At 34.4% G+C, this 13650-nt stretch overlaps 1 protein-coding gene across 1 annotated transcript; it reads right to left on the bottom strand.

Annotated features, from left to right (window-relative positions):
• Positions 1-5079: 5079 nt before the first annotated feature.
• LOC127794856 (ABC transporter G family member 15-like) lies at positions 5080-12876 on the bottom strand. Its single transcript, XM_052326119.1, has 9 exons — positions 12228-12876; positions 10155-10234; positions 8857-9318; positions 8642-8764; positions 6622-6750; positions 6199-6489; positions 5830-6102; positions 5617-5724; positions 5080-5537 (listed from the first exon to the last, which is right to left on the bottom strand). The coding sequence occupies exons 1-9, from the start codon at positions 12556-12558 to the stop codon at positions 5184-5186; spliced, it is 2151 nt and encodes a 716-aa protein (XP_052182079.1). The 5' UTR covers positions 12559-12876; the 3' UTR covers positions 5080-5183.
• Between the last annotated feature and the right edge of the window lie 774 nt (positions 12877-13650).

Raw genomic sequence — 13650 nt, 5'->3', positions numbered from 1 at the left:
TGCCAATCCCATTGACAGGGACTGGGGAATCGCCTGCACCAGTGGTCCACCCCTTCCCCCTCCATACACGTATAGGGTACATTAAAAATGGATTGAAGACAAAAGGGTGTTTGGTATCCTGGATTAGATTTAATTGGGGGCCAAGTGGGTTGTATACTTATACTAGGAACACTGGCTTCAGACAAGGACAACAACACAGTGTCCTTGTTGTATTCTATGCCCACCCATCGTTTCCCTTTTGTATGTGACCCCGACACTGTGGGCTTTACTGAATCCAAAGCTATCCAAGTCTAGTAAAATGGGCATTAGACTTTCAGTATGGTTCTTGGGATGATCCTATTTTGTGAGGGTTTTAATACCCCATATCTTGATTTTATTAGGAGAAATAAATTATGAAATATGCATTGAAAATATTAGAATTTGAATTAGCGATCCATCAAAATAACACGAACATATCACGACTCATTATTTGTCATTTAAGTTATGCAAAACTATTCTGTATGATTCTTGAATTATCACAATGCTCTTCTTTATTCACAATTAGTCTTTATGTCGAATAGCCATAGCTAGCTGGGATCATCGGCAAGAAAAGTGTCGAAAAAAAATAAGATGAAAAAAAAAAAGATTCAATTACAAGATAAGATATTTTTATATAGAAACTCTAAAAGAAAAAAATTGCGACTATCAAAATAACATAAAAAAATATCATTATATAGTAAAGTTTATAATTATAAAACTCAATATTTTATCTTTAAACTTAAGTCCCAATTACACTCAATTTCTATATTTCACTAGTCTCTCACAAGTGATTTGCACTTTGAATAACAAGTCAAATATTCTATTTATAGATTAGTTTCCTTGTTTACTAAAGTTAAGATTTTTTTACCTAACAATAATTAACAAGTGACTAGTAAATAGGATTTCACACTAAATATGGAACCAATATTAGGAATATGAAATAATTTTTTAGACTAATTAAAATTTCTCTTTGAAAATCCTAACAAAAAAGATCACTGGTGATGAAATAGAAGAACCAAAAATGACAACTAGCTAGTTGGGAGGGAAAAGGAGAAGTTAGGTAGAAAATGGGTTGGGGGATGACCAATGTAATGTACATATCACTATTCTCACTCTTATCAATTTTTTGAAATTAATTTTTAAAATATTAAAAAAAAAGGGTCATTTCTGTAATTTTGAAAACATTTTGGGACCTTTTATAATATTAAAAAAAAATCAAAAATGCATTTTGAATAAAGAAGTTAAAGACTGAAAAAATTCCATCTCTACGCCTACCGCATGTCTCAGCCATTGTTGTGATTGTAGGGGTATGCAATCGATTATAACTGGACTGAACTGACTGAAAATCATAAACCGAACTGAACCAACAGAAAATCATGAAGTGAATTGAACTGACCGAAAATCATGAATCGAACCATATGTAATAACCAAAGTAAACCGACCGATTAACCCAACAAATCGAACTAATCGAAACCATGATAACTGAATTGAACTGAAAATCGAACTGGAACACAAAATAACCAAGAGACCGAACATTAGTTCGGCCTTCTGTTGCCACCGACCACCTAGCCGGCTGATGATTTCGATGATTGGGACTAATCATCGAATTCTCCCAACCACGGTGACTGACATACCCAAAAACCAAAAGCATCCAATAGTTGTATTTTAGTAAATCTAGTTTTCAAACTTTCAATGTAAAAGAAAAGTACTTGAAAAACTTATCGAAAAACCATTGGTGTCGTCTTCGTCTTTGGCCTTTATCTTTGTCTTCACTATCGGCGACGGCGAAGAATGGTGGAGGGAGAGAGAAAGGACGAAGAGATGAGGTAGTGCCACTGGCCAGTGCCTGATCTACGAAGCCTTGAAGAGCCTTCGTTTTCTTCTTCACATTCGATGACAATGAGGGATGGTGGAGGGAGAGATAAGGGAAAAAGAGATAAGACAGTGCCGCCGACCAATGCCTGAAGACTCGAAGAGAAGGGAGGATGAAATGGTGTGTGTAAGAGAAAGAGAGAGATAGAAACGATGAGAAGACAATAGACAAACATCATGAGGTGTCGTTTTAGCGTAGGGGGTTGCACGGTTCAGTTCAGTATGGAGTGTTATTGCTATATGGTTCGGTTAGGTTACCGAATTGGATAACCAATTTTTAAGGAAAAAGATAACCGAACCAAATAGTTCTTTTTGAAAAACTGAATCGAACCGACCGAATTTATCGATTCGGCTCAATTAGTTCGGTTTATCCGAACTTTTGCTCACCCCTACCTACTTGCAACGGCTTCCACACTGTCTTGCTCCAAATAGCCTACCTGTGCCTTTGGTCTTCCCTACTGCCTTGTGACTTCTTGGCTTCTTTCGTTTTCTTCCTGTGTTGCACGACCATTTTGCTTTTATAATTCTTTTTCTACCTTTATTTTTTTTCTCTATATCTTACAATTTATTCTTCTTTTAATATTAATATTCAATTAATTTTAAGATTTATATTATTAATTAATTTATAATTTATTTTTTTAAAAGCCCAATTAATTACATTTGTGCCCTTTACTCTTTCCGTACATAAACAAATTTAAATTCTATAAATTCTATGTAAATTTACACTTTAAATAGAAAAAATAACACCAATTTAAGATTGATAAAAATGTCAATGAAACCATAAAAAAAGAAAATAATAAAGTGGAAGAACTTTTATAAATTGTATTATGTTTAATTATTTTTTTTAATTAATAAGTCATGATTCATGGATAATTATTAGAACTTATATTTATATTTGTTTGAATATATTGTGAAATTTATATTTAGTTTTAGATTAAATAACTATTTTTTTTATAATTTTTTATATTTAAAATTATATTTACAAAAAAGAATTCTATATTTTTTTATTTACATGTTTTTCAATATTTCAGTTTCTTATTTTTTTTAAAAAAATCAGTTTTCTAATTTTTGTTTCCTATTGTATCCATTTTTTATTTTTGTTTCCATGCAAGCTAGATTACTTTACTTTTCAATCAAATTAATAATAAAAAGATATTGAATTTAGCCTAATTTAACTCGATTTAATGAAGTTTTCAATAATATTTTGCACTTTATAAGTATTGTTTTTATAATTGTATTTATTTCTTCTTATAATATTTTTTCTAAGGAGTGTGCAAGCAGTCGGTTCGGTTATCAAATCGATCGAAATCTACTAACCGATTAAATCAAATCGAGAAGCCAAACTAAACATAATCAATTAATTAACCCATAAATCGAACTAATTAATAATCGAAAAACGAAATTCAAACCGTATAAACTAAACTAAATCGATTAAATCGAAGAAACGCAAAAAAATTGAACAAATCAAAGTAATTGATAGAAAACACATATAACTGAAGAAAACGATATTATTTTATAAGCATCAAAACAATATCATTTTAAAATTCGATCGGTTCTTCCAACTAAAAAATTGAACAAAAAAAACAAAACTTTTGAGCAAAATTGAAGAAAATCAAAGTAACTGATAGAAAACACATATAACTGAAAAAAACGACATTATTTTATAAACATCAAAACAATATCATTTTAAAATTCGATTGGTTCTTCCAACCAAAAAATCGAACTAAAAAACCAAACTTTTGAGAAAAATTAATGAAACCGAATTGATGCAAAAAAAAAAAAAACCAAATTAACAAGTTCGGTGAATTTAATTCGATTAATTTGAGTAAACCAAACTTTGACTCTCCCCTACTTTCACTAATGAAAATAGTACTTTTCTTCACACTTGCAACCTAGAGCTCAAGAACCTGGCCCGGCCCATGGGCTGGGCTGTTCTGGCCCAAGCACCTTAGGGCCTTGCCTAGCCCTCTGTCGGCCTCATAATTATATAATTCTTAGCTATATAATTATGAATAAATACATTTTAGTATGGTTTAAGATATACATTGTTTTACTATATTATTCATAATTTTATATTTAATAATTTGTAAATTATAAATTTGTTTATACTTTATAACTTTTGATTTCTTAATATTTTGAGATAATAAAAATAATTTAAGATATTATTCAAACAAAAATTATATCATGTAATTAATCTTCACATGATGTTTCAATAAAAATGTACATTTCTATTGTATTATTTAATAAAAATATTTTGTTGTATTTTTCTTTTCAAATGAATTGAAAGTGACAAGCCTACAAGCAAGACTTGGCAAGGCCCAACCTTTCCATTTCACTCGAACAACTTGTTTTATATGTCTAGTTATTAGTAGAATAAATTAAGATTCAATACATATAGAGACTTTTCAACAATTAAAGACATAATATTTGATTATTGAAATGTAAAATATGAATATTCGGTATTTCAAATATTAAAAATTATTATTTTAAATTTTTATTGTAATTGAGAGTAAATAGAGTTATTATCTGTGTTACGTAGAATATCATGTCACATAAAAAAAATCTACGTCAAATGACACATTAAATTAAGCTTAATACATAAATAAGACGTTTGGTTCTTAATAATATAAAAGAAGATCAAATTTGATAAAAAAAAAAAAAAAAAAAAACCTAAATTTTATAAAAAGACCTAAGAATTTCATTCAAAAGACCTAAATATTATAAAAGACCTAAGTCTTTTTATATAATTTTTAGGACTTCTTTTGAATAGTTTTAGGTCTTTTATGAAATTTTTAAGTCTTTTTATGAAATTTAGACCTTTTTTATTATTTTTGGGTATTTTAAAGAAATTTTAGGTTTTTTATGAAATTTAGGTCGTTTTTGAATATTTTTAGGTTTTTTTTATAAAATTTTATATTTTTAAATAAAATTTAGGTCTTTTTTATATATAAAATTTAGATAATTTTTGAATATTTTAGTTCTTTTTATGAAATTTAAGTTTTTTTTTAAACAAATTTGATTTTTTTTTATCAAGTACCAAATTGTTAATTTTTTTAATTATTGAAGGATCAATTATTATATTTATGTATTAAGATTAATTTGATATGTCTCGTTGATGCTACTTTTTTATGTAATATAACTTAACATTTTGAACTTTAAAGATCAAATTTTTTAATTATATAATAAAATTACACAATCTATTTAAAGTATTGGATAATTATTTAAAAAATCATATATTAATGACAAGGAGAAATGTATATAGTTTGGGGTGTGGATGTGAGGGGCTGATGGCTCTAAATGGGAGAGCTAAGGCCCTCTTGAGAAGATAGCGAATGCATGACTTGCTGTCTCTTTGAAGGAAACGACGGCGTTTTCCTGAACGATGCCCTCTTCCTGAGCCGATGCAGAGTGGTCTTCGTATAAAGTAGTCGGAACGCCGGCGAGGCTCTCTCCTTGAGCTTCAGAATGACGAAGAAGAGCAGCCTGTAACATACGAGAATCAGCACAACGGCGGCTAAATCCCACCATTTCGAATGCTCCAGCGAGACTCCCAGCACCGTGTTGATGATCACCTCGCCCTTCAGCTTCGGCTGTCCTGGCCGGGGCGGCTCGAACTCCAGCCCGATCATGTCGTTCTTGTACCCTCCCTGGAGACGAAACACGGAATTCAAAACGATAACCTGTGTCGTGTGTTGGTTTGAATAGTTTCTAAAACTTAATGTGTACCTGTAATGCCCATGCCATGTAATTGATATATGAAATCGGGTAGCGCCAAACCGGCTTGGGGAGATCGGGGAAGAACCGAAAGAACCCTGCCGTCATCATCATGATCCCCTGCATGGAAAGAGTGTTAGGATTTAAGACTTGGAGTTTAGAGTTAACAATTAAAGATTTAAGTTAAATGCAAGAAGAAGAGGAATTAATTAAGCTTCTACGTACGGTGATTCCGGCGCCGGTGATAAGTCCCATTAAGAAATTGGGAACCAGAGAAGCGACCACCATCATGCAGCTCTCCACGACGGCGATGGAGCTCAGAAGGTCGAGCCCGGAGTAGATGAAATGAGAGAAGCCAGGCCGTAATTTGACCATGTAGTAAATAATGCTTGTGTTGCTAAACGACATGAAAATCAAAAACGGCAAGGAGGAAAGGAAGTTGGAGAGAATGAACACGCCGACTCCGTAATGCCCATTGAGCCTCTCCAGGCGAAAGATCTGTTCAGATGGAAACACGTTAAACTCTAAATTCATCCTAGACGGATACATAGATAAATACAGAATGCATGCATGCATGCTTGGATCGATGTTTACCTTCATTTCTTCAATGAAGGACGGGAAGCCCCCGATGGACATGAAAATCATGTACCCCGATATGAATCCGCCACAGGAACCGCGAGCCAGAATGGCGTTGTAGTTGGTGCCGACGTCGAAAAAGACGGTACCAACACAAATGGATACGATTATATATGTGATTATCCGTAGCCAGTAGTATCCGATGTCTCTACTCATGTTGACGAATGATCGCTTTGTCAATGTCGAAAGTTGCCTCCACCATGTTGCCTGGCTTCCAGCTGCAGCTTCAGTTTCCATTAGACACCCTTCCTGCAACATTACATAAGTTCTTTAGGTTCATAATTTGTTGTCGGAAAAAGTAAACAAACAAACAAACAAACTATAAATGAAAAACGTATTGTTGGTTTAGTAGAAGCATCAGTTGAGTATGAAGTAAATAACCATGGCTGAGATTTCTTGAATCCTAGCTCTAGCTCTGGCTGCATCCGGGGACTTCTTGTATTTGTCAACCAGCTTGCGCTTCATCTCCATTGTTGCCGAATTAGTTGCCGCATGCCGACTGGGTGGTTCCTGTGAACAAGTTTGTTAAGTGGTATCAAAGCTAAGCGATGGAGACTAGGTATATATTGAGTCAAGGGAATTTCTATATATGTCGGACTTGGTCCACGGCCCCCACCTGTGGACCAAGCCAACAGGGGAGGGCCATTCACAAGTGGCAGAAGTCTATGATGCATAGAAACATCTCGGAAGCATTGTATCGGCGTTTATGAAACGTTTCATCTTTTGGAATGCTGAAAAATGTTTTTATAGCATTGTATTGGCCTTTCACAAATGCTTGTCCGGATGCCAAACAGAAGAAGTTTTTAAATATGCATGGCGTAGTATATGATAACTGAATATGGAGCTCAGAATAACAAATGGTTAAAAACATTTACAATCATCGTCATAAATGGAGCACAACTTTTAACAATAATGCATTCCATTGTGGAATTAAATCTATATCTCGGTGTGAGAGCACAAATCATGTACTCAACGGTCTTGGTGACATAACAACTTTGTTGTATAAATTTGTTGAAGGTTTTGAGAAAATGGTTAAGTAGTGGTGATCTCGTAAGAGAGTTGAAGACTTTGATGCGCAAACGATGTTCCATCATGTATAATAAAGGAGAGTCTTATGTTGAAGTAGGTAGGCTGCCAAAGTTGATACAAACAAAATGTATAGGATTTTTGAAAAAGAATATCTCAAATGGATGGGGGCAACAACTTTTGAGGAGAAGTTAATTCTTTATAATGTGTATATATATATTTATGAGATGGTGACTCATGGTAGGGAGGATATTGGGGCCGGTTAGTACATTGCATCTTAATTGTGATACCATAGAAGTAAATTATAGTTGTAAAAGTTCCATGCATGGGTATTCTTTGCTCAAATGCATTAAAGGCATTTGTCGATCGAAATGTCAAATCATATTCTTGAAAGATATATAATGATGCGATAGATGAAGGATGTTAGAAGAAGAGTCCATACGGTGGACATGGGTCAATGTGAATAAAGTGGGGTGTTGGAGTTACATGCTAGCTGTTTACGATAATTTGGTAATGAGGATTGCTTATGATTTGGTTTCACGTGCCCAGTAAGTTGAAAGGATAACATGTAATGTGTTAGGGGCACTTTAGGATGGGCATGTGAAATCAGAGGAGTATTTAATTAGTTGCCTTAAACTTCAAGTATGGGTTGAATAGAGGAACGCGATTGGAACTTGTGGTGAACGGAGAGGGAACTCATGGTCGGAGAGATGGTGATCGGACCTCGTGGTTGGTGAGGGGTGAATGGGGGGAAGGAAAGTTCTGCAAAAGAGAGATGATGATTAAAGAGAGATATGAGGAGAGACGATGGCCGGAGAGATGGAGAGGCAGTGAACGGAGAGAGATCGATTAGAGGAGACTCTCGCTGTCAGAGAAAGGGAGCCAAGGAGACGAGTTGAGGACAATGAGGAGTCACGAATTTTTTAAATTCTTTTATAATTATAAAAATTTAAATTTCTTTTAAATTAATTTTTCTACCACTTATGTCATATGTGACGGCATGAACTCCAATCAGGCTTCATCCAGGATGAGGCAATAGGGCTTCATTGCGAGACGGCGACAATGAGGTGACAACGGATAGGCGAGGCGGCTATTGGGAAGGGGAGAGAGAGGAGGCGGACATAGAAGGGAAATTGAAGCATTTTCCCTAGATGAGGGCAATTTTATCATTTTGGCACCTTCGATCAACCCGTGCGTCAAAAAGCAAAGTAGCATTTTCCATTGCCTTGAATCAATGCAGGCTAAGAAGTGCTTTTAGAGCGACTAGTCATCGTATTGAGATGTGCGTTTTAATTTGGTGTGCTTCAATAGAAAGAAATTGAAGGAGGAGAGACGAACCCAATAATAATTGTGACCTTTAGATACGCAAACATACCGTCATTCTACCAGACTCCATAAGAGCGGCAGTGATGTTGTCGAAATCCGAGTTTATGCAGCGAAGGAAATGGTCGGAAGGGCTTCTCCTCTTGGGACATGGATATCCAGCATCAGCGAAGAACTGCAACAACAATAAACAATCAAATAATTTGCAAATTCTCTAAAGAAAATTCATCCATTCGATCAGTTCACGTTTAAGATCATCGTACGAACCTCCGTGGCAGACTTAGCTTCTCCGAAGTAAACCGTTTCTCCCCCAGAGATCAAGCAAAGGTCGTCGAACAGAGCGAAGACCTCGCTGCCCGGCTGGTGAACGGAAGCGATGACCGTCCGGCCGTAACGGGCGACGTTCCGCAGAATCTGGGCCACGAAAAACGCGGCGGCACTGTCGAGCCCGGTGGTGGGCTCGTCGAGAAACAGGAGGCGTGGCCGCATCAGGATTTGCAGCGCGATGCTGAGCCGCTTCTTCTCCCCGCCGCTGATGCCTCTCAGATGCCAGTTTCCGATCAGGGTATCGGCGCATTCGAGAAGACCCATCTCCTGGATCGTTCCCTCGACGGTTTCGTTTACCTCTTCTCGACTCATGCCGGCCGGCAGCCGCAGGCGAGCCGAGTATGCGATGGTTTCTCTTACTGTCAGCGTTCCCAGCAATTCATCCTCTTGAGTAACATAAGCCTGCATTGGCTCCAAAACACAAGTGAATTTAAAATTTTAAAATTACTTTTTTACCCTTTATCTTAGGGGCTAAGCATCTATTCATCTCACCAAGTAATGTAACAATATACTTATTTTCACTTTATTCTCTAATCCTTATTATTATTTTTAGATAAAATATATTTATTACTTATTATTTTTATATTTAAATATCTTTATTAATTAATACTAAAATAAATATATTTGAAAAAAAAATATGCTTAATACTCATGCAATTTGGTCAAAAATAGGTCGTCTCAAAATAATAATAATAACTACTTAATATTATTTTTGACAAGATATACTTATTATGTTTTATTTTTAATCTAAAATAATTTTATTTATAAATAAAATATTTCAAAATATAATACATTTATCATCAACTAATATGGTGTAAATCTTGTTTAAAATAAGATGATACTTATTACATTTTTTAACAAAAGGAACTTGTTGACATTGTTCAAAGGATAACTAAAAGATTATACTCACAAATAATTCTCATAAATTAAGGTGACGCATATAAAGTTTATAATTTTAGATAAAAATATTATGAACTATTATTAACTTTGAGTAAAATTATTATAAATTTTATTAATTTATTAAGTTAGTTTGTCAACTTTGTTTGTGTGGGTACGACATTTTGAAAAGGACAATATATACATGTTAAGGCACAATAAGTGTCTCTTATTTTCAGATAATATACTTTTATTATATCTTATTTTTAGGATTCCAACAATTTGATTTTGGTTGATAAAAAATATAAAAGTTGTGCATATTATGTATTGTATATGGAGGAAGATGCAATGAATTATACTTACAGCCACCCCGTAGTCCAGCCTCTTCTTCCTTCCATTGAGAAGAACATTGCCAGTCATGATGACCTTTCCCGAGAGCCTCCCTGTTCACAGTTAAGTGTAAGCCCACCAGTCCTCCTCCATTTAATTAACTATTTTCCACCATCCTCATTGATGCATCATTTATTATCTTCACCAACACACCAATTACAGTATTTATTTTCACCCTTCACCTCACCATCGCCAATTGTAAGTTCATAAAATATTTTAAAACTTGTAATAGCAACGTAACCCTGGATGGAATAAAAGCCTGGGTGATCGATCATGTTTAAAGCACATCGAGTTTCATGAATATTTCTCATTAAGTCATTGATCATGATATCGGGTATTGGGAAAGGAGAAAGAACTAATTAATAATGCACCATCCCAGAAACATTTTCCATGAGATTTTCTCTCTGCAGCAGGAAAAAAAGCAAAAGGGTTGAAGAGAGGATAAGTTACAGAGTACGTATATAACATGGGTTATGGGGAGCCATTTGGAGAGGGTAGCCTACATTCATAGGATGACAAATTTAAGGGTGAACAGGAAATGTCTACTAGTTCAAGGACATATATGCCATTCCACTCATCTGAAGTCCATTTTTACCTCCCATCTCACATTGTTGATCTCAAGCAGCTGGCAGAGGAATATAAATATATATATGTATATATATTATATACAACATGGGTAGGTTCATGGGAGCAGATATGCTGAATTTATTACAGTTTACTTTAATTCAGATCTATCAAAAGGTGTATAGGTAATGTCATGTAGAGAAGTGAGGTGTTATGCACGATTTATGTTATAAAATGAAGAGTTTTAAGTGAAAATTAATTAAATATGCTTGAAAGTTATAATATAACTTTCATTTATTTATCTTTTAAACAAAATAAGATTTGGGGGTGATGTTAAATAAGACATGATTGTTAAAAAAATAAGAGATTCTAAATAAACATTCATTTTAGTACCCGTGATCGTTATAATTATATAATTTGTAATTATTTGTTTTAAGTAAAATTTTAAACATAATAAGCTAAATGCAATGATAAATAAAGTGTTTAAATATGGTGTTTGCTTATATAATAAAATAGATCAAACAAAATTTTAAATAATAATACTATACTTGATATAATGGTAAATAAGATAGTTATAAATTAATTATTATAAAGATTATAAATTCAATTTTTTTAACAAAGAAAATTAAAAAATATGGTAATTAAAAAAAAACTAGAACGAATTCATATAATCAATCCTAATTAATTAAATTAAGACTTATATATATATATATATATATATTCCTTTTCCATGGTCTACGTTACTTTCCAAAATGGGAATGCTTGCATTTGTCAATACCATTAATAGGGAGTAGGGAAAAGAGAGTACATTTCAAGAATATGAAATTACTAATTAATCCTTGCATCCAACCAAAATGGTTTTACTAAAACAAGACCCATTTTTGTATTCATATAAATTAGATAGAGTCCATTTACTATTTAGTGATTAATTGTGGACTAAATTAATCAAAACTCAACACGTCAATACCCTAGTTTGTAAGAAGTATTTTTAATAAATAAACCTTTTAATATATACCCAAATAAATGAACAAATTTTTGACTAAGTAGCCTATAATATATGATATGCAAAAGAGTAATATTTTCATAAATATATATGATATGGGTTTTGTGTTGGCTTGTTGGGGAAGAGGTTGGTTTAGGTGTTGGGAGTCTTGGGACTTAGGATTGCTGCTGTGGGAGAATCTTCTGGCTTCTGGGTTTGGTGTGGAATGGTGTGGGAGGTGTTTCTCTCGAGTTCTTGCTCTTTGTTTATTTAATAACATTTCTAACCTTTATTTGTATATAATTATCAAAAAATATAAGGGTTGTGAATTTTTGCATTTCATAATATCATCTCTCTTCTGTAAATGCAACAAAATTTTATGTAACTTAATAGAAAAAAACCCACAAAATTGTAATTTGATTAGTAATATATGGTAGTCCTCCCTTCAAACTGAGAAGAGTATTTGGAGAGAGAGAGAGAGAGAGAGAGAGAGAGAGAACCTGCTAAAGAGTTGAGAAGAGTGGACTTGCCGGAACCAGAAGGACCCATGATAGCCATGATCCTCCCAGGTTGAGCATACCCAGTAACCCCATTGAGCAGCCTCTTCGTGGGTCTATTCCCAAAGGGTGGGAGCAGCACCGTCAGATCCTCCCAAGCCAAGAACATCATCACCGCTCCTCCACCGCCACCGCTCCTTGATCCCTTCTCCAGATCCATCACCCCACCACCCCCACCATCACCATCACCACCACTCCCACCATCATCACCACCACCACCACCACTACCAACCCCCCTCTCATCATCATCACAATTTGCTAACCCTATCTCCATTTTCCCAGTCCTGCTTGCTTGCTAGCTCTGCAGTTTCAGGCACTATATAAAACGTTCCCAGTATTTATCGTTGGCCAGAGAGCACGGTTGAGAGGACACCTTTTTGATTTGGGTGATAAACTGTAAGTTTCACAAGCAGTAACTATTTTCACCAAACCTGCTTAAATGTTGCCACCAACAGCAACCAATTAAGAGAGCAGCCTGAGCAAGCACAGCCCGACGGTGCTTTTTTGCATTTTAACTGCCCACCTAGATTGAGAGTAGGTCACCGTCACATCATTTGACAATGGTTAATGATAGAGCAGAGGCATTGCTAGGGTTACGTACAAAATTTATGGTAGAGCGTGGGATCGAGAGAACCCCCACATGACTATATATATTTGTTGATTGTGGTGGTCGGCCACGTATATGGCTAAAGTACATGCTCACATGCACCATGCTAAGTTTGAGATGTAAAATAAATATTTTAATTTCTCTACTTGTACCAATTTTTTATTTAAATATTTATATTATTTATTATATCAAACATGTAATATCCCAAAAAATTGAGAATAAATGATAATTATTTAAATCGGTGTTTGATGGTATTATTGAATATTTAGTAATGTAAGAGAAAGTAGTTATTTATGTGGCATCGAGAAAAATAAGGGAATTAAAGGTAATTAATTAAATTATTTAAGGATATTTATAAAAATAATAAAATAAATTATTTGAGAATATTTCTAGGAAATGTTAAATTATTTCATGGTAGGTGAAAATAATTATTTATTAGGTTAATTTAAAGAAAGATTGAAATAAAATGTTTTGGGTGTATTTCTGAAAGTTATAGGGTGAAAGTGTAATAAGAGGAAATGGAAATTCGGGCGTAAGTGCAATTAATGAAAATCTGGGGGTGTTGAACGCGATTTGCGAAAGTGGCCGCAAATCACTTTAAATTTAATTCGTGGTGTATATATGTTGAAGGTGAGCACGGGTGCGAGCGGTCGAGCGCGAGGCCGACCAGGACTGGACGCGGGTTCGATTTCTCGGGCGTGCGAGGCTGGGATTTTGCAGATTTTAATTAGCCAAGGGCCGAAACGACGTCGTTTCGGC

This window comes from Diospyros lotus, chromosome 1 (genome assembly GCF_014633365.1).
Source record: "Diospyros lotus cultivar Yz01 chromosome 1, ASM1463336v1, whole genome shotgun sequence".
Taxonomy (NCBI): domain Eukaryota; kingdom Viridiplantae; phylum Streptophyta; class Magnoliopsida; order Ericales; family Ebenaceae; genus Diospyros; species Diospyros lotus.
This window is presented reverse-complemented; position numbering and strand designations above follow the sequence as displayed.

Coding starts and splice junctions, on each gene's coding strand:
- LOC127794856 (XM_052326119.1), bottom strand. CDS start 12,558: ATGGAGATAGGGTTAGCAAATTGTGATGATGATGAGAGGGGGGTTGGT. Junction 10,235..12,227: donor TCTTCTCAACTCTTTAGCAG/GTTCTCTCTCTC, acceptor AACTGTGAACAG/GGAGGCTCTCGGGAAAGGTC. Junction 8,765..8,856: donor AAGCTAAGTCTGCCACGGAG/GTTCGTACGATG, acceptor TTGTTGTTGCAG/TTCTTCGCTGATGCTGGATA.